The sequence below is a fragment of the Cetorhinus maximus genome, chromosome 15, assembly GCF_964194155.1.
Source record: "Cetorhinus maximus chromosome 15, sCetMax3.hap1.1, whole genome shotgun sequence".
NCBI classification, from domain to species: Eukaryota; Metazoa; Chordata; class Chondrichthyes; order Lamniformes; family Cetorhinidae; genus Cetorhinus; species Cetorhinus maximus.
In genome coordinates, this window is record NC_135893.1 from 1,450,164 (window position 1) to 1,477,259 (window position 27,096).

At 43.0% G+C, this 27,096-nt stretch overlaps 1 protein-coding gene across 1 annotated transcript; it reads left to right on the plus strand.

Annotated features, from left to right (window-relative positions):
• Window positions 1–3,608: 3,608 nt before the first annotated feature.
• Window positions 3,609–26,687, plus strand: ppih (peptidylprolyl isomerase H (cyclophilin H)). The gene is made up of 9 exons (XM_078557681.1): window positions 3,609–3,758; window positions 9,412–9,476; window positions 9,573–9,596; window positions 10,776–10,820; window positions 15,276–15,318; window positions 16,983–17,075; window positions 17,604–17,691; window positions 18,923–18,963; window positions 26,299–26,687. The coding sequence occupies exons 1-9, from the start codon at window positions 3,684–3,686 to the stop codon at window positions 26,365–26,367; spliced, it is 543 nt and encodes a 180-aa protein (XP_078413807.1). The 5' UTR covers window positions 3,609–3,683; the 3' UTR covers window positions 26,368–26,687.
• The last annotated feature ends 409 nt before the right edge of the window (window positions 26,688–27,096 follow it).

The window sequence follows — 27,096 nt, forward strand, 5'->3', positions numbered from 1 at the left end:
GGGGGAAATTTACTGCACACCACTGTCATGTCACTCAGTTTGGTGCAGGGAGAGGCAATGCAAAATAAATTATACAGATAAATGTTAGAAGGGGCTGGTGGAGCAGAGAGATGTGCAGGGTATATGTGCACAAATCATTGATGTTGCAGGTCAGGTCGAGAGTGCAGTCAATGAGGCATCCAGGATCTTGCACTTTATAAATAGAGCAATAGGGTACAGCAAGGAAGTTGTGTGAAAACTTTACCAAAAAAAATTTGGCCTCAAATGGAGTATTTCATTCAGTTCTGGCCGCCACACTTTTTAGGAAAGGTTCAAAGGCATTGGAGAGGGTGCAGAAAAGGTTTACGAGAATGGTTCCGGGAATAAGGGGCTTCATGACTTCAATGTGGATAGGTTTGGAGAAGCTGGGGCTCATCAGAGAAGGTTGCAGAGAGATTTGATAAGAGGTGTTAGAAACCATGAGAGGTCTGGACAGAGTAGATAGGGAAAAGCTGAAACAAAAACAGAATTACCTGGAAAAACTCAGCAGGTCTGGCAGCATTGGCGGAGAAGAAAAGAGTTGATGTTTTGAGTCCTCATGACCCTTCAACAGCACTGAGTAAACTTAGGAGAGGGGTGAAATATAAGCTGGTTTAAGGTGGGGGGCGGGGGGGAAAGAAGTTGAGGGTGGGGTGGTTGTAGGGACAAGCAAGTAGTGATAGGAGCAGATAATCAAAAGATGTCACAGACAAAGGAACAAAGAGGTGTTAAAGGTGGTGATATTATCTAAGAGAATGTGCTAATTAAGAATGAATGGCAGGACACGCAAGGTACAGCTCTAGTGGGGGTGGGGTGGAAAGACTGACAGGGCATTACAGGTATAGATTTAAAAATAATGGAAATAGGTGGGAAAAGAAAAATCTATATAAATTATTGGAAAAAACAAAAGGGAGGGGGAAGAAACGGAAAGGGGGTGGGGATGGAGGAGGGAGTTCAAGATCTAAAGTTGTTGAATTCAATATTCAGTCTGGAAGGCTGTAAAGTGCCTAGTTGGAAGATGAGGTGCTGTTCCTCCAGTTTGCGTTGGGCTTCACTGGAACAATGCAGCAGGCCAAGGACAGACATGTGGGCAAGAGAGCAGGGTGGAGTGTTAAAATGGCAAGCGACAGGGAGGTTTGGGTCTTTCTTGCGGACAGACCGCAGGTGTTCTGCAAAGCGGTCGCCCAGTTTGTGTTTGGTCTCTCCAATGTAGAGGAGACCGCATTGGGAGCAACGAATGCAGTAGACTAAGTTAGGGGAAATGCAAGTGAAATGCTGCTTCACTTGAAAGGAGTGTTTGGGCCCTTGGACGGTGAGGAGAGAGGAAGTGAAAGCTGTGCCCATTGGCAGAATGGTCAAGAACCAGAGGGCACTGATTTAACGTGAGTGGCAAAAGAACCAAATGTGACATAAGGAAAAAGCTTTTTTACACAACAGGCAATTAGGATCTGGAATGCACTGAGGCTGGTGGAGGCAGATTCAATCATGGCTTTCAAAAAGGAATTAGATAATTATCTGGAGAAAAAATGTGCAAGTCGACAGAGAAAAGGCAGGGAAGTGGGATTAGTTGAGTTAGCCTTACAGAGAGCCAACGCGTGCATGATGGGCCTAAATACCCTTTTCAGTGTTGTGACCATTCTATGATTCCAAATGCGACCATAAATAACATTTGCTGTCTCTGGAGCTGTGAGTGTGGTACAGTATTCTGCTTGATTTCTCTGCAGCCTTTGGCATGGTTGGCTATGCCATTCTCCTTCAACATCTCTTCTCTGATGTCCAACTCAGCATGCCTTCTCTCAACTTATTTATCCAAGCAGAGCCAGGCCATCTCTAGCCATGGTTCATTTGCTCCTACCCCCACTCACCACCATCATCTCCGGAGTACCCTAAGGAACCATGCTTGACCCCCTTTTCTTGTTCCTCTACATGTTGCCCCTTAGTAACATCAGCTGCCATTTCCATGTGTATCCAGATGAAGTCCAGTTCTACCTCTATACCACCTCTTTCTAGCATCCCCAGTCTGAGCTTCTGGCAGTTTACACCCATGTCAAAGTATTTGCAACCTATTTGGTCTTGAATTATACTACTGACCCCCTATTCTCTCTCTATAACAAGGACTACTTACTTCCAGCTCCATAATATTACCTGCCTCCACCCCTGCAATCTTCATCCATGCCCTTGTCGCCTTCAGATTTAACTATTCTAGCATTCTATTGGCAGCTCTCCATTGCGCTCCCTTAATAAAACTTCAGACAACCCAAAACTCTTCTGCCTATACCACAGCCTGCACCAAACTCTGGTCAGACCTCACCCCCTGTCCTAGCTGACCTAGAATCCTCCATGACCTCCAGCATTTTGTGTTTTTATTTAGTGTTTCATAAAGTTTCCCTATGTTGTAGCTAAACCTGAAATTGTCTTTCAATCCTTTCGTGCTTCGCTTCTGGGTAAAAGGATCGAGAACGAGAGGGTGTAGATTCAAAGTAATTAGTAAAAGAAATAATGGTAATATGAGGAAAAACCTCTTCACGCAGCGAGTGGTTAAGGCCTGGAATGCGCTGCCTGAGAATGTGGTGGAGGCAGATTCAATTGAAGCGTTCAAAAGGGAATTAGACTGTTAACTGAAAAGGAAGAATGTGCAGGGTTACAGGGAGAAGGCGAAAAAATGGAACTAGGAGAGTTGGTCATTCAGAGAGCCAATGCAGACACGATGGGCCAAATGGCCTCCTCCTGTGCTGTAACAATTCTGTGATTCTGAGTTTTGTGCTCTAGATTTCCACCATTTGCTTTTTAATTGTAATTATAAGTTTGCTGTTGATTCCAGGTAGTTTTGGTCACAGCTCCCCTCAGACGGCACACATTTGGTGATTGTTTAATTTGTGTTAGGTTGCAGCTGTCAATCACCCCGGGAGGGGGCGGGGAATCCGCCTGTCAATCACCCCGGGAGGGGGCGGGGAATCCGCCTGTCAATCACCCCGGGAGGGGGCGGGGAATCCGCCTGTCAATCACCCCGGGAGGGGGCGGGGAATCTGCCTGTCAATCACCCCGGGAGGGGGCGGGGAATCCGCCTGTCAATCACACCGGGAGGGGGCGGGGAATCCGCCTGTCAATCACCCCGGGAGGGGGCGGGAAATCCGCCTGTCAATCACCCCGGGAGGGGGCGGGGAATCCGCCTGTCAATCACCCCGGGAGGGGGCGGGGAATCCGCCTGTCAATCACCCCGGGAGGGGGCGGGGAACCGCCTGCCAATCACCCCGGGAGGGGGCGGGGAATCCGCCTGTCAATCACCCCGGGAGGGGGCGGGGAACCGCCTGCCAATCACCCCGGGAGGGAGCGGGGAACCGCCTGCCAATCACCCCGGGAGGGGGCGGGGAATCCGCCTGTCAATCACTCCGGGAGGTGGCGGGGAATCTGCCTGTCAATCACCCCGGGAGGGGGCGGGGAATCCGTCTGTCAATCATCCCGGGAAGGGGCGGGGAATCCGACTGTCAATCAGCCCGGGATAGGCGGGGAATCCGCCTGTCAATCAACACGGGAGGGGGCGGGGAATCCGCCTGTCAATCAAGCCGGGAGGGGGCGGGGAATCCGCCTGTCAATCAGCCCAGGAGAGGGCGGGAAGCTGGGTCCTCAGGTGGCGGTAAGGGCGGTTATCGGCGTGTCTCAGTCACATGCGCGAGATGGCAGGGCTCCCGTCCAACCCCAATAATCCCGTCGTCTTCTTCGACATCACCATCGGCGGCCAGGTAAGCGGCTGGAGGGCCTGAGGCCTGGGGGCTGGGGAACCGGGGGGCCTGGGGAGTAGCGGCGCTTCTGGAAAGTTCGCGCTGTTTTATTTAGTGAGAAACTCAGAGTTTGTTAAATTGCGCTGGCGTTTCGGGATTATTAAAATGGAATAAAGAAAGAATCCGAGTTTTCACAGCGCAGGCCCCTGATTGGCTGCGGCACTGGACACCACCTCTCTGATTGGCTGCGGCACTGGACACCGCCTCTCTGATTGGCTGCGGCACTGGACACCGCCGCTCTGATTGGCTGCGGCACTGGACACCGCCTCTCTGATTGGCTGCGGCACTGGACACCGCCTCTCTGATTGGCTGCGGCACTGGACACCGCCTCTCTGATTGGCTGCGGCACTGGACACCACCACTCTGATTGATTGGCTGCGGCACTGGACACCGCCTCTCTGATTGGCCGCGGCACTGGACACCGCCTCTCTGTCTCCCTCTCAGCCAATCAGAGTGGTTTCAGTAGAAAAGGCCATTCTCCTCTCGTGTCCATGCTGGCTCTCTCAGCTTGTCCCACTCACCTGCCTTTCTCTGTAGCCCCAAGAGATTTTTTTCACTACAGGTAATTAAACCAATTCCCTTTTGAAAGCCACTAATGAATCTGCCTCCGCCACCCTCTCAGGCTGTGCATTCCAGACCCCAGCCACATGCTGCATTAAGGTTTATCCTCATGTCATTCACCTTAAACCTGACCACATGGCACTGACTCTGTTATTAGCTGCTGTTCAGGTGCATTTTCTAAATCGGTATGTTTCCAGCCCAAGGAGGAAGGAGGCATTGTTGAATCTGGTTCTGGGCCTTATGATCCAATGCAAAAGGATAAGGAGCTATACAGATGGAAACGGCCGTCCCCTAGTTACTATTATCAATGGTTAGGAGTGGATCTGGCCCAGATAAGTTAGCAGGCAAAGTTCCAGTGGAATAGTTGGATTCTTTTAAAGAGATGATTCGGTTACAGTTGAGGCATATTCCCACGAGGGAGAAAGGTGGGGCAAACAAATCCAGAGCCCCCTGGGTGACAAAAGAGATAAAGAGTAAGATGAAGCAGAAAAAAGGGTGCATATGGTAGACGTCAGGTCGGTAATTCAAGTGAGAACTGGGTTGAATAAGAACATAAGAAATTGGAAGAGGAATAGATATCCCCCACCCATTTGCTTTGCAATTCACTAAGATCTTGCTTGATCTGATCTTGATCTCAACTCTGCTTTCCAGCCTGTTTCCATCATCTTTGACTCCCGATTAGTTCAAAAATCTGTCTAACTCAGTCAGTTCTTGTTTATGATATACGCACTGTAAGGTTATGGGTAATTAACCTAAGGAAGAGGTCAGGATGATGATTCAAAGAGCAAATCTCGTTAGTCATCTGAATATGTTAAACTAGAAAGTGGGGGGGAAGGGAAGGGTAAAACTCCAAGAACTATGACTAATGGGAAACAAAGCAGCAGGTTAGCGTGTGGGGGGGTGAATTCAACTTCATGAAAAATTATGAAAAAACTGAAAAGAAAGGAGAGCACAGGAGAGGCTATTAAAGTGTCCGGAACACAAAATAGGACAGAGTGTTTGGAAAGGGCTAAGAATCTAACTTCAAGCACATCAGATAAAGGGACGACAATGAGAAAGGGGACGGGAAATACAGGACTGAAGGTGTTGTATCTGAATGCACGCAGTATACAAAATAAGGTAAATGAGCTTGTGGTGCAGATTGAAATTGGCAGGTATGATGTGGTGGGCATCACAGAGACATGGCTGCAAGGGGATCAGGACTGGGAGCTAAATATCCAAGGATATACATCCTATTGAAAAGATAGGCAGGTTGGCAGAGGGGGTGGGGTTGCTTTGTTAGTAAGAAATGAAATTAAATCGATAGCAAGAAATGATGTAGGGTCAGATGACGTAGAATCTGTGTGGGTAGAGTTGAGGAACCGTAAAGGTAAAAAAACCATAATGGGAGTTATGTACAGGCCTCCGAACAGTAGTCAGGATGTGGGGCACAAGATACACCAGGAGATAGAAAAGGTGTGTAAGAAAGGCAAGGTTACAGTGATCATGGGGGATTTCAATATGCAGGTAGATTAGGAAAATCAGGTTGGTAGTGGATCCCAAGAAAAGGAATTTGTGGAATGTCTACGAGATGGCTTTTTGGAGCAGCTTGTGGTGGAGCCCACTAGGGAACAGGCAATTCTAGATTTAGTGATGTGTAATGAGGCAGATTTGATAAGGGAGCTTAAGTTGAAGGAACCCTTAGGAGGAAGTGACCATAATATGATAGAATTTACCCTGCAATTTGAGAGGAAAAAGCTGGAATCAGATGTAACAGTATTACAGTTGAATAAAGGTAACTACAGAGGCATGAGGGAGGAGCTGGCCAGAATTGACTGGGAAATGAGCCTAGCAGGAAAGACAGTGGAACAGCAATGGCAGGAGTTTCTGGGAGTAATTTGGGAGACACAGCAAAAATTCATCCCTAGGAAGAAGAAGAAGCATACTAAAGGGAGGACGAGGCAACCATGATTGACAAGGGAAGTCAGGGACAGCATAAAAGCTAAAGAGAAAGCATACAATGCGGCGAAGAGCAGTGGGAAATCAGGGGATTGGGAAGCCTACAAAGACCAACAGAGGACAACTAAAAAAGAAATAAGGAGGCAGAAGATTAAATATGAGGGTAAACTAGCCAGTAATATAAAAGAAGATTACAAGAGTTTTTTTAGATATATAACGGGTAAGAGAGGGGCAAAAGTGGACATTGGGCCGCTGGTAAATGACGCTGGAGAAGTAGTAGTGGGGAACAAAGAAATGGCGGAGGAACTGAATAGGTACTTTGCGTCAGTCTTCACGGTGGAAGACACGAGTAACATCCCCAAAGTTCAAGAGAGTGGGGGGGAAAAGGTGAGTATGGTGGCCATTACCAAGGAGAAGGTGCTAGGAAAACTGAAAGGTCTGAAGGTGGATAAATCACCTGGACCAGATGGATTACACCCCAGAGTTCTGAAGGAGATTGCTGAAGAGATAGTGGAGGCGTTAGTGGTGATCTTTCAGGAATCACTGGAGTCAGGGAGGGTCCCAGAGGACTGGAAAATCACTAATGTAACCCCCCTGTTTCAGAAGGGAGTGAGGCAAAAGACAGGAAATTACAGGCTGATTAGCCTGACCTCGGTTGTTGGTAAGATTTTAGAGCCCATTATTAAGGATGAGATTTCAGGATACTTGGAAGTGCATGGTAAAATAGGGCAAAGTCAGCATGGTTTCATCAAGGGGAGGTCATGCCTGACAAATCTGTTAGCATTCTTTGAGGAGGTAACGAGTAGGTTAGACAAAGGAGAGCCAATGGATGTTATCTACTTGGACTTCCAGAAGGCCTTTGACAAGGTGCCGCATAGGAGGCTGCTCAGTAAGATAAGAGCCCATGGTATTAGAGGCAAGGTACTAGCATGGATAGAAGATTGGCTGTCTGGCAGGAGGCAGAGAGTGGGGATAAGGGAGTCCTTCTCAGGATGGCGGCCGGTGACTAGTAGAGTTCCTCAGGGGCCAGTGTTGGGACCACAACTTTTCACGTTATCCATTAATGATCTAGATGAAGGAACTGAGGGCATCCTGGCTAAGTTTGCAGATGATACAAAGATAGGTGGAGGGACAGGTAGTATTGAGGAGGTGAGGAGGCTGCAGAAGGATTTGGACAGGTTAGGAGAATAGGCAAAGAAGTGGCAGATGGAATACAACGTGGGGAAGTGTGAGGTCATGCACTTTGGTAGGAAGAATAGAGGCATAGACTATTTTCTAAATTGGGGGAGAATTCAGAAAACTGGAGTGCAAAGGGACTTGGGAGTCCTAGTCCAGGATTCTCTTAAGGTTAACTTGCAGGTTGAGTCGGTAGTTAGGAAGGCAAATGCAATGTTAGCATTTATTTCGAGAGGACTAGAATATAAAAGCAGGGATGTGCTGCTGAGGCTTTATAAGGCTCTGGTCAGACCACATTTAGAATATTGTGAGCAATTTTGGGCCCCGTATCTCAGGAAGGATGTTCTGGCCCTGGAGAGGGTCCAGAGGAGGTTCACGAGAACGATCCCAGGAATGAAAGGCTTAACATATGAGGAATGTTTGAGGACTCTGGGTCTATACTCGATGGAGTTTAGAAGGATGAGGGGGGATCTGATTGAAACTTACAGAATACTGGAAGGCCTGGATAGAGTGGACGTGGGGAAGATGTTTCCATTAGTAGGAGAGACTAGGACCCGAGGGCACAGCCTCAGAGTAAAGGGAAGACCTTTTAGAACAGAGATGAGGAGAAACTTCTTTAGCCAGAGAGTGGTGAATCTATGGAATTCATTGCCACAGAAGGCTGTGGAGGCCAGGTCATTGAGTGTATTTAAGACCGAGATAGATAGGTTCTTGATTGGTATGGGGATCAAAGGTTACGGGGAGAAGGCGGGAGAATGGGATTGAGAAACTTATCAGCCATGATTGAATGGCGGAGCAGACTTCATGGGCCGAATGGCCTAATTTCTGCTCCTATGTCTTAAGATCTTATGTTACTGACAGTGGCAAAAGATCCAGGGCTTTGCCTCCCTGACACTGTTTAGTTGGGAGCTGCAATTTCAGGCACAGTAGAGACGTGCAGAACAATGACAAACTGTGTCAAAAGAGATCAGGAATTTGACTGTCAAGGAAGACCTGGGTTGTGCGAGCCAAAGGGGACAAGAGGAGCTGGAGCTAACTGAACACATTTGAGGGCCTGGAGAAAAGGGTGAACTCGCACCTCACTTCAATCTGAATTTACAAAGAAATCCTTTTTAAAAAGAGGAGTGTATTACCAGCCAGATAGGAGCTCAGGTTGTTCAGGTTCACAGAATCGTTACAGCAGAGGAGAAGGCCATTTGGCCCATTGTGTCTGTGCCAGTTGATATAACCTAGTGCCTTGCCTGTTGATGGAAGACCTGGGAGGTCTTCATCTAGATCAGTGATGAGCAGTGGTTTAAATCTAAAGGGCTAGCTAGGTCATGGCTCTCTCAGTCGACTGAAGGTTAAACATGCTGGTTCTTATTCACATTTTCTCTCTTTCTTTTCTGGTGATGCTCTTTTCTGATGCCTGCCCCTTATTACCCCCAGCTGCTGAAAGTAGAGTACATTGTTCAACGCAATTGCCTCATCTCGGTGTTGGGAATCTACTTGGACAGCCCGTGAAAAACCCAGTGAGCAGCACCGAGCTGCAGTGTTTGGGAGGGGTGGGAAGGAGAGAATGCTGGCAGTGCACTGTGGTTCAGTTGTTAAGAGTTGTACATGAAATTTAGACTTCACTAGACAGTACATGGAGCTGTGGCAGTAGTAAGGCATTAGGTGTGATTAGGAATGATATGACTTTTGAATCGTGGGGTGCTAAGGCTGTGGTGACTTTATGCTGTAGGATGTTCAGTCTTCAGCATGTCAAACGTTGTTCATGTCAACAATCTTGGGACAATATCCTGCACCTATTTGGTTTAGTGACAGATGTGCTACAACCTTTAACATTTGAAGATTCTACATTTTGGTTTGTTAACCTGCTCAAACTTTAAAAAATTGATTGAATTTATGCAATAAACACAAACCAAATTGTACAGATGAACCCATTTATCTCTCACAGGAGGTGGGACGAATGAAGATTGAACTTTTCGCTGATGTAGTGCCCAGAGTAGCAGAGAACATCAGGTATCGTGCTGCTGTTAATTTACAACATTTATTTCTATCACCTCAGTAATATTGTTTCTGATCATTATTGCTGATTCTATTTATTTCCTTTTTTAGGCAGTTCTGTACTGGAGAATTCAGGTCAGTATTAGTTTTTATTAGATGCTCAGGTCTTGATTTGATGTTATTACCAGTGTTCTGAAAACGAGTTGACAAAAGAGGCACCCAGTGTTACCAGCACACACAAAATAAATTGTTCATGTTCTCTTTTCAGCCACCCATTTATGTGGTTATTATTCCTCTAGGTCAGTGATGAGCAGTGGTTTAAATCTAAAGGGTTAGGTCATGGCTCTCTCAGTCGACTGAAGGTTAAACATGCTGGTTCTTATTCACGTTTTCTCCCTTTCTTTCCTGGCGATGCTCTTTTCTGATGCCTGCCCCTTATTATTGCAGCACCCATTCTTCATGAGTGAGCGTTGTTGTTCCAGTTTTCTACTGTGAGGGCCATTGAAATTCAGCTCCTGCCACTAATTGCCCATTAGTCACATCTACTTTTCAGGAAATAGTTACTGAACAGCAAGAAAATGCAGCAACTTTGGTTGATTTATTTCTTGGCCTTCTCTTCCAAGTGCTGGGGTGCTGAAGCCAACTATCATGTCAGTCTGCCAGGGATCACCAAACTTTCCAGAGTGGAAATGAAAGCTGGAGTTTCTATTTAAAACTGGCTCAGTTAGATAAGAACAGAAGTATGCCATTTGGCCCATCAAGACTACTCTGTTTTGTTAGCAATGAAAGCCACCTTTTTAATTCTAATCTGCCTGCCCTGTCACCATAATACTTAAATTCTGTGCACTCCAAATACAGTAAATGAGATTTACCAGCTGTAATCCGGAAAGTGTGTTGTATATTCTACTCCTGCAGTTGATTGAAGAATGAATATGAAATTGCCATGTGGTAAATGGCAGGTGGGAAATGATTATCCTCCATGCATGGGAGGTGCTCGTGCATTGCCTTCTGGTATACACTCTGGTTTATTGTCCTCTTATTTCCCATTGTTATAACAGTTATATAGTAGATTTTGTACCAGTGACTAACAACTGTCCTTCAAATCATTTTGCTGACTGCATCTCACCTGGATAAATGCAGTTGTTTGATATGTGACCTTGGGTCAGTCACTAATGATTTTGGATCGCAGTTGTTTTAGAATTAATTTTAAATTAGCAAAGACCCACAAACGTCTTCAGGACTCGTGGTTTGTATCATTTTACCTTGAATTAATCTATTAACTCTGCAGACTGAAGATGATTTTTTTTTCAACAGGAAGGATGGCGTCCCTATAGGTTATAAAGGAAGTACATTCCACAGGTATGCCTTCAAATTTAAGACTCTTGTTGGGTTTTGATATAGTTATAGTATTAAACATCAGCATCAGTCACCACTCTATAAGACCTAGGGTCCCTTTTCAACCTGGCTGTGACTTCATTTACCTAAACACTGGTAAATATAGTAGGCTCAGATTTAACAAAGAACCTTTGACACAGGAATCGGGCTCCTTATCATCTTGAATTGAGCCTTAGTTAGAGCACATTTGGAGTACTGTGTACATTTCTGGTTGCTATATTATGAAAAGTATACAGAGCTAATGGAGAGGGTGCAACAAAGATGATACCAGGACTGCGAGGTTGTATTTATCACAGAATTTTTACATCACAGAAGTAGGCCTTTGGCCAGTCATGCACCGGCTCTGTGGGGACAACTTACCTGCAACTCCCCTGGCTTTTCTCTGTAACCCAGCACTTTCTTCTTTTCAGATAACAATCCAATTCTCCCTTGAATGCCTTGATTTACCCTGCTTCCAGCGCTCTAGGGCAGCGCATTCCAGATCCTAATAATTTGCTGCACGAAAAAGTTTTTCCTCATGTCGTCATTGCTCCTTTTGTCAATTGCCTTAAATCTGTGTACTCTTGTTCTCAACCCTTTCACTAATGGGAAGATGAACAGGATGGGTTTTGTTTCTTTCCTCTTGAGAAAGGAAAACTGAGAGATGACCTAGTAGAAGGTCTTCAAAAATGATGAAAGGTTTGATAAAGTAGACCACAGAGAGGGTTTCCTCTTGTGGGGAAGAGTAAACCTAGAGGCTATCACTATAAGGTAAGTCACCAAGAAATAGGAAATTGAGGAGAAACCTCTTTGCCCAGAGACTGGTGAGAATGGAACTCACCACAGGAAGTAATTGAGGTGAATAGTTTGGATGCATTTAAGCAGAAGTTAAATATCCTATAATGGACAAAAGTGCAGCTAATTATATTTTATCATCTGTATCTTCATTATGATTCTGCTTTACAATAATTCAATGCTGAGTGCAACTGGTTTGCTCCCACTCATCATTCTTAGTAGATAGCTTTTATCTGGCTGGCTTATATTAATTATTAATGAAAACTCAGTAGCTAAAATTTTACATGATTAAGATAGATATTGCTCTAAGTGATTGGTTGACACCAGTAAATATGTAGGATCTGTACTTTGGTGTATTTCTGTTTCTCAAAGTTAACATTGAACTTATCAGTGCCCAATGTTTTCTGTTTTATCATTCTAACAAAACAGAAGACTATTTGTGCACTTTTCTGGCGTTTTTAACATGCAAAAGTAATTTAAGCAATAAAATGTTCCAATCACTCTTTAACATTTCTATATTTGAAATGTTCAGCGCTAGAATTGGCACACTCAATGCAAGGAGGGAAGAAAAGATAATTTTGCTCTTTGTCTCACTTTGGTTAGGCAGAAATTACTGATTCTTTCCTTAGTTTATAATTGAAAACATTTTACATTTGTCTGTTTTGGAATAGTTCTATATATTTAATTCAGAGGATTTTTGTTTGGCTGGAAAAAGAGACATGTCGAAGCGACTTGTCTTGCACTCATCAGGACACTTTGCAAGAATTCCAGGAATACAAGGGGAAAACAACAATTTATACTGTATGTGAAGAGAGTGCTGATTGGATTTTTGTTTTAAAATTTAGATCTGTGGAACTATTATTGTGTATCAAAACCAGAAAACTCTGCAAATGGTAATTGGGCATCCACGGAGGCAATAACCAAGTTCATGGCTTGGATTTTGAAGTCGGTAGTGAAGCAAGGGCACTTGCCACAGACCTCGAAGATAGCTGCCCACCAAGGTTCTAGCAATCTCTGTGCCATGGTTTTCCTCTTTCCAACAGTAATTTAAATCTGGCACCAAGTCAAGGGGATCTCATGATGTGCAGCAGCATGTGTCAGCAAGCAGGATGACAGCTAATCACATGGAAGTATTCTCGCAAAGATCAAAAACAGGAAGTTTAAAAACACTGATCACTCTTCACTTTTAATTTAAATTTTCAGCTAGCAAAATAAATGATTAAGATTGAATGAAGGTCAAAGCTAAAATAAAGGTACACAAACTTTTATTTTCTAAAAAATATATGGAGATTTTATCATTATGGAGAAATTCGACATTCTGCGGTATAAAATTAGCTTCTCAAGGCTAGTCACGATATTTAGAAGTAATTATGAACCTAGTGTGCTGTTAAAAACCCAATTATACCTCATTCAACAAAGTGTACCTTTGTCAAGGGTTTTTTACAATGAGACTGACAGTGTTAGGGTGGAAGTTCTGATCAATTTAGTTGATTTCTGTTGACGGAAACAACATCAACGTACCAAAGGATGCAATAACAGGACACTTAGAAAATAATGGTAGGATTGGGCAGAGTCAGCATGGATTCACAAAAGGGAAATCATGTTTAACAAACCTGTTGGAGTTTTTTTGATAATGTAATCAGTAAAATAAATAAAGGGGAACTGGTAGATGTACTATATTTAGATTTTCAGAAAGCTTTTGATAAGGTCCCACACAGGAGGTTAGTAAACAAAATTAGAGCCCATGGGATTGGGGGTAATATACTGGTTAATGGACAGAAAACAGAGTAGGAATAAATGGGTAATTTTCAGGTTGGCAGGCTGTGACTAGTGGGGTACACAAGTATCTGTGCTTGGGCCCCAGCTATTCACAATGTATATCAATAATTTGGATGTGGGGATTAAATGTAACATTTCCAAATTTGCAGATGAGATAATACTAGGCGAGTTGTGAGGAGGATGCAAAGATGCTTTGGGGAGGCTAAGCAAGTGGGCAAAAATTTTGCAGATGGAATACAATGTGGAGCATTGTGGGGTTATCCACTTCGGTAGGAAAAACAGGTATACAGTGTATTTCCTAAATGGTGAGAGGCTGGGAAGTGTTGAACTACAGAGGGACTTGGGTGCCCTTGTTCATGAATCACTGAAAGCTAACATGCAGACACAGCAAGCAATTCGAAAGCAAATGATATATGTTGGCCTTTATTACAAGATAATTTGAGTATAGGAGTAAAGATGTCTTACTGCAATTATATAGAGCCTTGGTGAGACTGCACCTGGAGTATTTTGGGCAGTTTTGGTCTCCTTACCTAAGGAAATGTTTATTTCATCGTCATTATCACCGCATAATCCAGGCCATTGTTTCAGGTGTAACCCTTCATCTTTCCGAATTGGAACAACATTGTAAATGAACATTATTTAAAAAGAAACTGAAGATGGGGAAGAGGGAGGGAGAAAAATATACCAGAAAGGAAATAGAATGACTTGTAAGGTGCTTAAGAGGAAAACAGAAGAGGCTAACTGACTGAAGGTGGGAGGAAAATGCATGTGTGAACAGCTGAGACAGTGAGGTTAAGGTTTCCATTAGTAGAGGGGTCAATAACCAGGGGGCATAGATTTAAGATGAGGTAGAAGGCTAGGAGGGGAGTTGAGAAATGTTTTCACCCAGAGGGTGGTGGGAGTCTGGAATTCACTGCCTGAAAGGGTGGTTGAGTCAGAAACTCTCATAACATTTAAAAAGTATTTGGATATTCACTTGCATTGCCATAGCCTCCAGGGCTATGGGCCAAGCACTGGAAAATGGGATTAGTGTAGTCAGATCTTTGCTGACCGGTGTGGACACGATGGGCCAAATAGCCTCCTTCTGTGCTGTAGACATCTATGACCCTTAGATAGGTCTGAAATGAAAAATAGTGGTGAAATGCTAGATTCTGTTCCAGGCCCTTCTGTTTCCATTTGTAGACCCCCTTCAGCCAGTCCCAGTGGTCTTGGCTATTCTGACATTGTCTGTCTGAAATGTATTTTAGTTGCTCTTTATAATGTTCTTTCCTAACATCCCATGTTAATTTTGCAATAGCCATTTTAACCTAGCTTAAGTACTTTCGCTGGTAATTCCTCTGCAGCAACAACTTGCACTTTCATAGCTCCTTGTAATGTTGCAAAGACCAGTCCAAGGCCCTTCAGAGACGTAATTAAAAACTAAATTGATCCCAGTCCAAAGTGGTGGATTTTAAAGAGGGCCTTAAAAAAAAGTAAGGAAGGCGGAAGAGGCAAAGGAATTTAGGGAAGACATCTGTTTCCTTTCTTGTATTTATCTATTTTGTTTCCTGTCTTTTGCTCATTTTGTTCTGTTTAGTTTTCAATGCTGTTCATCTGTAAATTTTTCCAGTTCTGATGAAGGTTTATACCTGAATTGCTAACTCATCTGTTCTTTGTACAGTTGCTGACCAGCCGGCTGAGTGTTTCCAACTTCTTGTTTGATTTCCAACATTTTGCCATTTTTTTCATTTAAATGTTATTGTGTTTGCGTATATTCAAATATATTCTGGCCAGTGTTTCAATTAATTAATAGCAGTGTCAATTTCTGTGACGTGGTTGTTCCTTGGCTCCATTGGTTTACTGCAGTAGAACATTATTTTTTTTCAGGGTAATCAAGGACTTTATGATTCAAGGCGGAGACTTTGTAAATGTGAGTATTGTCAGTCGTTTTGTAACAGTGACAATACAGGCGTTGGGAAAAAAGCTGTTTGACTAGGTGGGTGTGTCAGAGACGAGAGAACATGTGATGAAACCCCCAAGTATAAGCCTAGAACAGTTGCCAAGGCTCCCTGTCCCAACAGGAACCACTGCCACAAAAACAAAAAAATGCTGGAAAAACTCAGCAGGTCTGACAGAGCTTGGACTCGAAACGTAAACTCTGTCTTTCTCTCCACAGACGCTGTCAGACCTGCTGAGTTTTTCCAGCATTTTTTGCTTTTTGTTTCAGATTTCCAGCATCCGCAGTATTTTGCCTTCATCATAGGAACCACTGCCGCATGGACCCAGGCCTGCTTTAACCTAGCAATGGGTGGAATGTACTGGATAAAGAAGAGATTTGCCTGAGATTCAAATGTAGGCCACATTCTATGGCGGTTGGAGCGGAATTGAGTGGCGTTGGGGGGGGGCGGGGAGGTTGTGGGGGATGGGATGGAACTCTCATCTTCCATCAGGGTTCTCGAGTTTGGCTGCGGGGGCTGAAAACGCATGTCGCAGAACCAGCGAGATTTCAAAACTCCCAATAATAGGGAGAGCTGGACAGACATAATCAGATGGATTTTAACTATTGCACCCTCCCCTCCCCTCCCCTCCCCCTCCATCATCCCAAGAGGTGCAAAAGAGGCTTGGTCTATATTTTGGACTGGACCTCTCCTTCTGTTCTACAGTTTGGTTTTACTGAGTACAGGATGGATTCTCCACCCAGTCTGCTGTTAATATCGCATCAGATCCTATGTACATCATAGGACTCCTAATTGCCTGAATTTAAGAGATTCTCATCTGATTCAAGTGGATGTATGGTTGCCTGCAATAACACTGGACAGTATACGGTGCACGTGAAAAACAATATAGTAAGTCCGCTACTATAATTTTTAAACTGTGCTTCTGCCTAGTTTCTATTGTGTGAAGAGAGTTGAAAGCAAATCATCTTTCCTCCTCCCACCACACCCCACCTCCCAAAACATCAAATAATATGTGTTGCCACATTAATGTGTCACTGTATAAGTCATCCAAGTACGCAGGCTGGAAATGCTAGGCCCTCAGGGTTATGGCAATGGGAGGGGAGGAGAACACCGGTAAGGCATAGCCTACCAGTACCAGATGGAAAACACGGAAGTGAGTATTATGTAGCAGCAAAGGTGAAATTGCCTATGTCTCAGAAATGCAACAGTGTAATTGTAAGGTTAGTATTGGCTAGGTACCTCCGAAATGCATCGGCATCAACCTTTGCACTTTGGTTAATCGTAACCATTCTATGGGGGCAGATGTTCTCTTTGAGATACTTGTACAAACCAGAAGAGGTGGAATTTGATACAGGTCATAGATGCACCCTATACTTTACCTCCTTTATAATTAAGCATTTTTCAACTATCTTATGGAAGTGAGCACTATACAGGTACGTGACAGTCCAATGTGTTTGTTTCAGGCATAATTTTCTAAATGCTTGTATATTTTTGTATTATCCACATGCTTAACTTTCTACGCTGGTAGAAACTGTAGGATATGACTCACATTTTTTTACAAAAATGCAAATTTCCTCTTTTTTTGTTTGCTAATATTTTCCTTTATATAATAATGCAGCTAACATATTGTTCACAGGGAGATGGAACTGGTGTTTGTAGCATTTATAGAGGACCATTTGCAGATGAAAACTTCAAACTAAAGCACAATGCTCCTGGTCTCTTATCCATGGTAAGGGAGCCTCAAGTTATTATGTAACATTCCTATGTTATTCACTCCAATGAAAAATGAAATTGCAATTCTATAGCACTTTTCACAGTTGCCAGATGTCTCAAAGCACTTTACAGTCCATGAAGTACTTTTGAAGTATAGTCACTGTTGTAATGTAGGAAACACAGCTGCTAATTTGCACACAGCAAGCTCCCACAAAAAGCAATGTGATAATAGCCAGATAATCTGTTGATTCAGATATAAATATTGACCAGGACATGGGGGTAACTCCTATCTTCTTCTGCAAATTAGTGTTATAGGATCTTTTCATCCACCTGAGCAGGCAGTTGGGGCTTTGGTTTAACGTCCGAAGGACTGTACCTCTAACAGTACGGCACTCCCTCAGTGCTGCACTGGAATGTTAGTCTGGATTTTTGTGCTCAAACCCTGGTGTGGAACTTGAACCTGATGGATGGAAACTCCAAAGCTGTATTGAAACTTTGCTTTTAAGTGCTATACTAACCAATTTTTTTTCTGTACCTCTAACAGGCAAACAGCGGCCCAAATACAAATGGTTGTCAGTTCTTTATTACATGCTCTAAATGTGATTGGCTCGATGGGAAGCATGTTGTTTTTGGTAAGGAAACAGAAGTGTCTCCAAAAGATTTCAGGTGATGCAATTGTTGTTCATTGGATTTGTGCCTATGGTTTAGAGTCAATAGAAAAATAACCCTTTCATAAAAAACAAAAAAAAGACAAATTTCTAGGTTTCTCATCCAGATTTTACAAATAAAAGCAGGTAACTAAACTCTGTCTCCGTTTGCTCCTTGGTAGTTAAAGTTAATCAGTCTGTGGTAGATTATGGGAGCACCAGATAGTCCCAAGTGTAACATACAAGGCTATGGGCCAAGTGCTGGTAAATGGGATTAGGCGGGTAGGTCAGGTCTTACATGTCGGTGCAGACTCGATGGGCCGAAGGGCCTCTTCTGCACTGTGTGATTCTGATTCTGTGATTCTGTAACTGATAGGTGACAAACCTGTTTTGTTAATGCCAAGTACCTCACCAAAGTGGCTATTTGCTCCCTTGCAAGTGAGTGACATAAAATGAAATGTACAACATCATAATCCTGATTCTGTCATCATCCAAACCCTAACACTTACACTGGGGCTGACAGGATAGTGATCAGGTGTAGGAATCGTGACCATTTTACCCCTCCCTAACCTGGAGAAGTTAAGGTCAAATGTAACATCCCTAATGCCACCAGAATTTATTTTTCAAAAGCTTTAGTTTTAAGGGTATAGATGACTGTAGCGTCCTTCAGATTACATGCTAATAATTTAGGAATTCGCCTTCCAAAACTGCAGACTTAATAATGTTGAGAGGGCAGAACAGCTGTGTCTGTTTTTTGTGGATTTGATGTTTCTCATTTATGAAATAGATTGTGTTTCCAGAAGTTTCTGTGGAAAAGTATTAGGGTGTCAATATTAAAGAAAAATATCTTTAGCGTTTCTACTCTCACTGGTGTGTTTTAACATTTGATATGACCTATGCCAGTGCTTTTCTGCAGCTGGCCACTAGGGAGTGCTTAAATGCTATGGGTGGAGTAGCTTCTGCCTGTTTCCTGTCCTCCTGTAGATAGGAGCTCAGAATCATAGAATGGTTACTGCACAGAAATGTTCCCCAGTCTGCACTTTTCCTGTCAGCATAGATCAGAACAAGAATTCATAATGTGGAAAAACTGATGTGCAACCTCTTGGTCTGTTACTGATACATTTCATTGCATCTCCCTTGTAAAGCCCCATTTTATTTATTTATTTAGCCCTTAGAAGGAGCCAATAATAACCTTTTAACATCTTATTTTCTCCAGGTAAAATAATTGATGGACTGCTTGTAATGAGGAAAATTGAGGTAAGCAGTGATCTATTTTGGTAATATTTATAGCTGAAAAGCAAACACTGAGAAGCAAATATTATAGCAAATATTTGCTATCCAAACAGTGTTGAGGAGCTGTCTGCTGCCAAATATTTTTGTTTGTGTCTAATGTGCATATGTATTTCACCAAAAAAAAATTACATGGATTTTTTCAATGAGGACTAGAGCAGAGGGCAGTTTGGTTACAAGAGCCTTTGGGGGAGATGGTGGCACAGTGGTAATGTCACTGAACTAGTAAGAGACCCAGGCTAATGCCCTAGGAAATGAATTCAAATCCCACTACTGCAGCCTGGAAAAATCTGGAATATAAAGCTAGTTTCAGTAATGGTGACCATGAAACTATCATCAATTGTTATAAAAACCCATCTGGGTTGTTAATGTCCTTTAGGGAAGGAAATCTGCCATCCTTACAGCAATGTGGTTGGCTCTTAACTGTCCTCTGAAATGGCCCAGCAAGCCGCTCAAGGGCAGTTAGGGAGCCAGCGATGCCCACATCCCATGGAAGACTAAAGAAAAAGAAAATTCTGCCTCCAATAAGTAAGATGCAGCTCAATAATTGGAACATGAAATATGGACTATATAGACTCCTCCCAAAAAACTATCTGTAATTGCACTAGTGATTCTTGTCACTGCATTATCCACTCCCCTCAGGTGGGTAAAGTCTTGAGAGAATAGAGCTCTGCCAAAACCCACAGATGCCTTACTGACTGCTGCCAAGTGATTGAGCTAAAATCCATTTGAGTGTTAACCTAATATTAGCACAGCTATTTACAATCTAGCTTAATGACTTGGATGACGGGATTGAATGTTTGACTGCTAAAATTGCTGATGATACAAAGATATGTAGGAAAGTTTTGTGAAGAGGACATAAGGGGCCTGCAAAGGGATATAGAGAGGTTAAATGAGTGGGAAAATGTGAACTTGTCCATTTTGGCAGGAGGAATAAAAAAGCAGCATATTATTTAAATGGAGAGAAATTGCAGAACCTGGTACAAGGGGATCTTGGTGCCCTGGTACATGAATCATAAGAAGTTAGCATGCAAGTACAGCAAGTGATTAGAAAGGCAAATGGAATGTTGACTTTTATTGCGAGGGGAATGGAATATAAAATTAGAGATGTTTTGCTACAGTTGTTTAGGTTACTGGTGAGACCACATCTAGAGTACTGTGTACAGTTTTGGTCGTCTCATTTAAGAAACAACATAATTGCATTAGCCGTCCAGAGAAGGTTTACTCAACAGAGTCCTGGGATGAAGGGGTTATCCTATGAGGAAAGATTGGGCAGGTTGGGCCTATATCCATTGGAGTTTAGAAGAATGAGAGGCTATCTTATTGAAACATTTAACATCCTGAGGGGATTTGACAGGGTGGATACTGAAAGGATGTTTCCCCTTTATGGGAGAGAATAGAACTAGGGGACACAGTTTAAAATAACGGGTCTCTCATTTAAGACGGAGATGAGGAGAAATTTTTTCTTTGAGGGTCGTGGTTCTGTGGAACTCTTCCCCAGACAGTGGTGGAGGCAGGGTCATTGAATATTTTTAAGGCTGAGTTAGATAGATTCTTGATTGACAAGGAAGTCATAAGTTACAGGGGGTAGACAGGAAAGTGGAGCTGAGGTCACAACCCGATCAGCCGTGATGTTATTGAATGACGGAGCAGGCTCAAGGGGCTGAATGGCCTACTCCTGCTCCTAATTCATATGTTTGTAATATTACACCCAACTTTAACCTTAATCAAAACAAAACACTACAGATGCTGGAAATTGGAAGCAAGTTCTGATGATAGATCATTGACCTGAAAGTTAACTCATCTCTCTCTACAGATGCTGTCAGATCTGTTAAGCATTTCCTATTTTTATGAATCTTAACCAACTGTATTCTGGAAATTACAGTTTTGTGGATCTAGCAGTGTTGGAGTGAAAGTATTCCATTGTATATGTCGTAATCGATTTTTTACAATCTACCTCTTAACCAGACATCATTCAACCTCTTAAAGAAGCTGCTTTGTACAGCTTTTTAAAAAAAAAAATCTCCCCTATGTTCATATTCTTAATTATCCTCCTATCTTTACGTTTGTCCAGAGGGCATCTACGTGACCATGGAATGCCCCAAGCAACCAATTGCAAGGAGACGTGTGGCACTACCCAGGAGGGTACCAGCCTACTTTTCTGTTTTGCCCTTCTCCCTCCCCAAAGAGTAACCTGCACCTGTCGTTATTGCACCTTACACAAGGCTGTAAATTTACACAAGATAGTCATCAGAGACTAGAGGACATTGACAGAAAACCAAGTAACCTACTGGCGGAGTGCAAGTGTGGCCCATTTAACTTGCCATCCAACTTTTGTAGGATGACACTTATGTTATTATCAATAAGCTGGGTCACCATTACCGTTCCTGGAATGGGTTTTTGAAGATGTACTGCTTGCTATAGCAAAGATACAAATAAACCATCGTGCCAAAAAAATAGGATTCTGTGAATTGCACATACACACTCAGTACCTGGAACTTGGCTATTTCTAATCAATTTCCAAAGACCGGTTGACTCATACCAGCTGCCAGCATTCCCTCTGTATTTAACACATTGACATACTTTTGCTTTCACCGCCCTCTTTAAAGAACACAATATACTTCAGGCAGCAACTCAGATTACATCATCTTCAATATACAATTCATAGTGTTTTTTATTCATTCATGGGTGTCGCTGGTTGGGCCAGCATTTATTGCCCATCCCTAGTTCCCCTTGAGAAGGTGGGGGTGAGCTGCCTTCTGGAACTGCTGCAGTCCATGTGGTGTAGGTACACCCACAGTGCTGTTAGGGAGGGAGTTCCAGGATTTTGACCCAGTGACAGTGAAGGAACGGTGATATATTTCCAAGTCAGGATGGTGAGTGGCTTGGAGGGGAACTTCCAGGTGGTGGTGTTTCTATGGAGAGAATTTTCCCCCCGTTGAGGGGGGGGGTTGTGCGGGGGCAGGCTCAAACCCGATCGGTGCCTCCGATCGAGTCCGCGCCACCGTTTAACGTGGGCGGGCCAATTAAGGCCTGCCCAGTGTGACACACGCCTGGAAGCGCTGAGCACTCCCTGTGCGGGTGGGGGGGAGGGCATTCCCTGAGTTGGGGCCTGCGCTCTTTTGCGCATGTGTGCAAAAGAGCTCAGAAATCTCCCTGAGGCACCTCTGCGCCTCAGGGAGATTAGTTTAAGTTTTAAAAAGCTGAATAAAGGAAAGAAAAAATTTTAAGACGTCCCCTCATGTGACAGTGTCACATGAGCTGGGACATGTCAATAAATTTTTTAAAATATTTTTATTCAATTTATAAACACTTCATGGAACCTCATCCGGCCCGTTGGATGAGCAGCATTCTTAACTGCTTTAATTGATTTCTTAATGGCCTTTATTGGCCGTTGACATTTCGGCAGGCGCGCAGCCGACTCGGCACGTGCCTACCGAATGAAATATCGTGATGACATTGGGATGCATGCCCAACGTCATCGCCCATCCTCTTACATGTCAGCGAGCGGGCCCAGCCCCCACTCGTCGACTCAAATTCTGCCCCATGTGCCTGCTGCCCTTGTCCTTCTAGATGGTAGCGGTTGTGGGTTTGGAGGGTGCTGCCTAATCATCAGCGAACATCCCCAGTTCTGACCTTATGATGGAAGGAAGGTCATTGACGAAGCAGCTGAAGATGGTTGGGCCTAGAACACTATACTGAGGAACTCCTGCAGTGATGTCCTGGAACTGAGATGATTGACAACCAACAACCACAACCATCTTCCTTTGTGCTAGGTATGACTCCAACCAGCGGAGAGTTTTCCCCATGATTCCCATTGACTCCAGTTTTGCTAGGGCTCCTTGATGACACACTTGGTCAAATGCTGCCTTGATGCCAAGGGCAGTCACTCTCACCTCTAGATTTCAGCTCTTTTGTCCATGTTTGAACCAAGGCTGTAATGAGTTCAGGAGCTGAGTGGCCCTGGCGGAACTCAAACTGAGCAGCAGTGAGCAGGTTATTGCTAAGCAAGTGTCGCATGATAGCACAGTTGATGACCCCTTCCATCACTTTACTGATGATCTAGAGTAGACTGATGGGGCAGTAATTGGCCAGGTTGGATTTGTCCTGCTTTTTGTGTGCAGGACACATCTGGACAATTTTCTACATTGCCAGATAGATGCCAGTGTTGTAGCTGTACTGGAACAGCTTGGCTAGGGGAGCGGCAAGTTCTGGAGCATGTGTTTTCAGTGCTATTGCCAGAATATTGTCAGTGCTTTCAGCCATTTCTTGATATCACGTGGAGTGAATCGAATTGGCTGAAGACTGACACCTGAGAGGCTGGGTGCACATAGCAATCTACAGACACCCCATCTACTTCTTCCTTTTCCCCATCCCATGATACCTTCAGAAAAGTAAATTAATATTCTTTACAATTAAAGAGAACAAGAGTAAAAATGGTGATGAAAAATGTGCAATTCTTAAAGAATACATAGGAGCAGTATTAGTTTATGAAAATAGCCCTTGTGACGATGCTGCTGCGTGGGATGCTAGTGAATTATTGATCCATTTTTAGTTAGTATTTTCCTATGATTAAAACAATGGCAATAGTTTAGGAACATAAGACCAGGAATGAGGCATTCAGGCCATTGAGCCTGCTCTGCCATTCAATATGATCATGGCTGATCATCCACTTCAGTGCCTTTTTCCCACACTATCCCCATATCCCTTTATGTCATTAATATTGAGAAGTCTGTCGATCTCTGCTTTAAACATACTCGATGACTGAGTTTTCACAGCCCTCTGGAGTAGAGAATTCCAAAGATTCACAACCCTCTGAGTAAAAAAAAATCTCCTCATCTAGGTTCTAAGTGGCCTCCCCCTTATTTTAAAATTGTGACCCTGGTCCTCATTCTTTGAAACTCTGGAGAATACAGGCCCAGTTTCCCCAATCTTTCTTCATAGGACAGTCCCACCATCTTGAGAACAAGTCTGGTCAACCTTTGTTGCACTCTCTCTATGGCAGTGATATCCTTCCTAAAGTAAGGGGACCAAAACTGCACACACTACTCCAGATGTGGTCTTGAAGCAGGACTTCGCTACTCCTGTATTCAAATTCTCTTGAGATAATACTCTTTCGAGTTATCAACAGTCACAGATTGCAACTCTTTCAAGTACAATCACAGTTCTTGGTTTCCGGGAGTGGGACATGAACCCACAACCCTCTGATTCAAAGGCGAGGGTGCTATGAACTGAGCCACAGCTGACACCTCTTCTCTTGAGATAAAGGCTAACACACCATTAGCTACCTTAATTGCTTGCTACACCTGCACGTTAGCTTTCAGTGACTTATTAATAAGGACACCCAGGTCCTTTTGTACATCGACACTTTCTAATCTCTTACCATTTAAGAAATACTCTGCACATCTGTTCTTCCTACCAAAATGGATAACCTCACATTTTTCCACATTATATTCCATCTGCCATGTTCTTGCCCACTCACTAAGTCTGTCCAAATTACCTTGAATCCACTTTGCATCCTCCTCATAACACACATTCCACCCTAGTTTTGTGTCATCTGCAAACTTGGAAATATTACATTTGGTCCCCACGTCCAAATCACTGATCTATATATTGTGAACAGCTGGGGCCCAAGTACTGGCCCTTGCAGTACCCCACTAGTCACAGCCTGACAATGTGAGAATGACCCGTTTATTCCTACTCTCTGTTTTCTGCCTGTTAGCCAACCCTTAATCTAATCCAGTATATTACCTCCTATCCCATGTGCTTTAATTTTGCTAACCAACCTCCTGTGGGGAACTTTATCGAAAGCCTTCTGAAAATCCAGATATACTATGTCCACTGACTACCCTTTATCAATTCTGTTAGTAACATCCTCAAAAAACTCCAACAGGTTCTTCAAACATGATTTCCCATTCATAAATCCATGATGACTATGCCCAATCAGATCATTAATATCTAAGTGTCCATTTATCACATCCTTTATAATAGATTCCAGCATTTTCCCTACTACTGATGTAAGGCTAACAGGTCTGCAGTTCCCTGTTTTCCCTCTCCCTCCCTTCTGAAATAGTGGGGTTACATTTGCTACCTTCCAATCTGCAGGAACTGTTCCAGAATCTATAGGCTTTTGAAAGATGATCACCTTTGCATCCACTATCTCTATAGCTACCTCTTTCAATGCACCAAGATGTAGAATGTCAGGTCCTGGGAACTTATCAAACTTCAGTCCCATTAATTTCTCCAATACAACCTTCTTACTAATATTAGCTTCCTTCAATTCCTCATTCTCCCTAGTCCCTTGGATCTCTAATTCTGGGAGATTTCTTGTATCTTCCTCAGTAAAGACAGACACAAAATAATCATTTAGTGTCTTTGCCATTTCTCTATTCCCCATTATAAATTTTCCTGACTCTGCCTATAATGGACCCCCTGTTAGTTAAATTTATTTATTTTTTCATTCTCCACCCACCACTCCCCAGCCAGAATTTTTAAAGAAAAAAATATTAATTCTTGAAGTTTCCATTTATGGCTCATCCTAATTGCCCTAAAAAAGTCAGTGAGCTGCAGCCTTGAACCACTGAAGTCTGTGATATATGTGCTCCCACATTGCTGTTTTGTAGGGAGTTCCAGGTTTGACCCAGCAACAATAAGGAAATGGTGATTATATTTCCAAATCTAGATAATGTGACTTGGAGGTGTTGGCATACACCTTGAGTGATGGAGGCTGCGGGCTTGGGAGTTTGGGTGCTGTTGAATCTGTAACAAGCTGCTGCAGTACATCCTGTTCAGGGAGGGTAAATGTTTTAAGCTCATGGATAAAGCGACACTTAATAGGACTACTTTGTATTGAATGCTGCAGAGCTTCTTGAGTGTTATTGATGCTGCACCCATCCAGGTAAGTGAAAAGTATTCCATCACATTGCTGACTTGTGCCTTGTAGGTGATGGAAAGGCTTTGAGAAGTCAGGAAGTCAGCACTTGCAAAAGTATACCTGTCTCTGACCAGCCTGTCCCATATCATCCTTATACCACCCCTGTATCCCCCACCCCACATCTGAACAATATAATTTTCTTTGTTACCAGGCTATTCCCTATGATCACCCCCCATCATGTTGAATCTATTTCCTGACCACCGCCCCCATCAATCTTGCTCTAATTGATTGATTCACCCGCCCTTTTGACTCCCCATATGGAAGATTGACTAGTATATTAAGTTTGTGATTATGAAAATAAAGCAGCATGTTCTGTTGGAAAGCTTTCATGTTTATTATCTAGTTATTTATATATCTTCTGCCTGCAGAATGTCCCTGCTGGACCCAGCAACAAGCCTAAACTTCCTGTGGTGATTGCACAATGTGGAGAAATGTAGAGTAGACTGATAAAAGGTCTGGTTCTTCGCCTCAACATTATTTCTTAAGAAGTGTAAAGAGATCTGCATTATGCCCTGCATGTTATTTGTCATGGTTTTCATGGAAACTAGACGGTCCTTTGTTGGTTTAAAGAATTGCACAAGGCTGATGTGGGGTTTTGACTACCAGAGACTATGAGATCTTCACCTAGGCCAACAGGAAATTCTTGTGCTGTAAATTATCTCATCCAAAACCATTTTTACTCTTTTTTTAAAAAAAAAATAATTTTAGTACAGTTATTTGTTTTTTTAATACCTCATTTTGAGACAAAAAAACTGCCCTGTGAACAGCTGGATTTTGAGTCACCCAGTGCATATTTCTGAAAACATTTCCACTTAAACACAAAAGTACTGTCCAGAAAATGACCTTTCTGTTTGTAAGAATAATCTTGGTTTAATGGTCTTTTTAATAACTAAGACTTCAAATTGTTGATTTTTATTTTTTAAAGAAGAGTCTGCATTGTCTGTCAAAATGTTTACTTCCAGTTAAAGCAAAGCAGAATGCATAGTGTATTACTGCAGCTCTGATGATTTGTACTTTTAAGTTATACATTCAGTTTATATTTGTTTTTCAGGCCACAACATTTTCTATTGAACCTTATGGACAATGTATTTTTTGAGAATAAATTTGAAATAAAACTTTTGACTGTATATTATTTAGTGAGTGAGTGGTGATAATTCCTAATATTA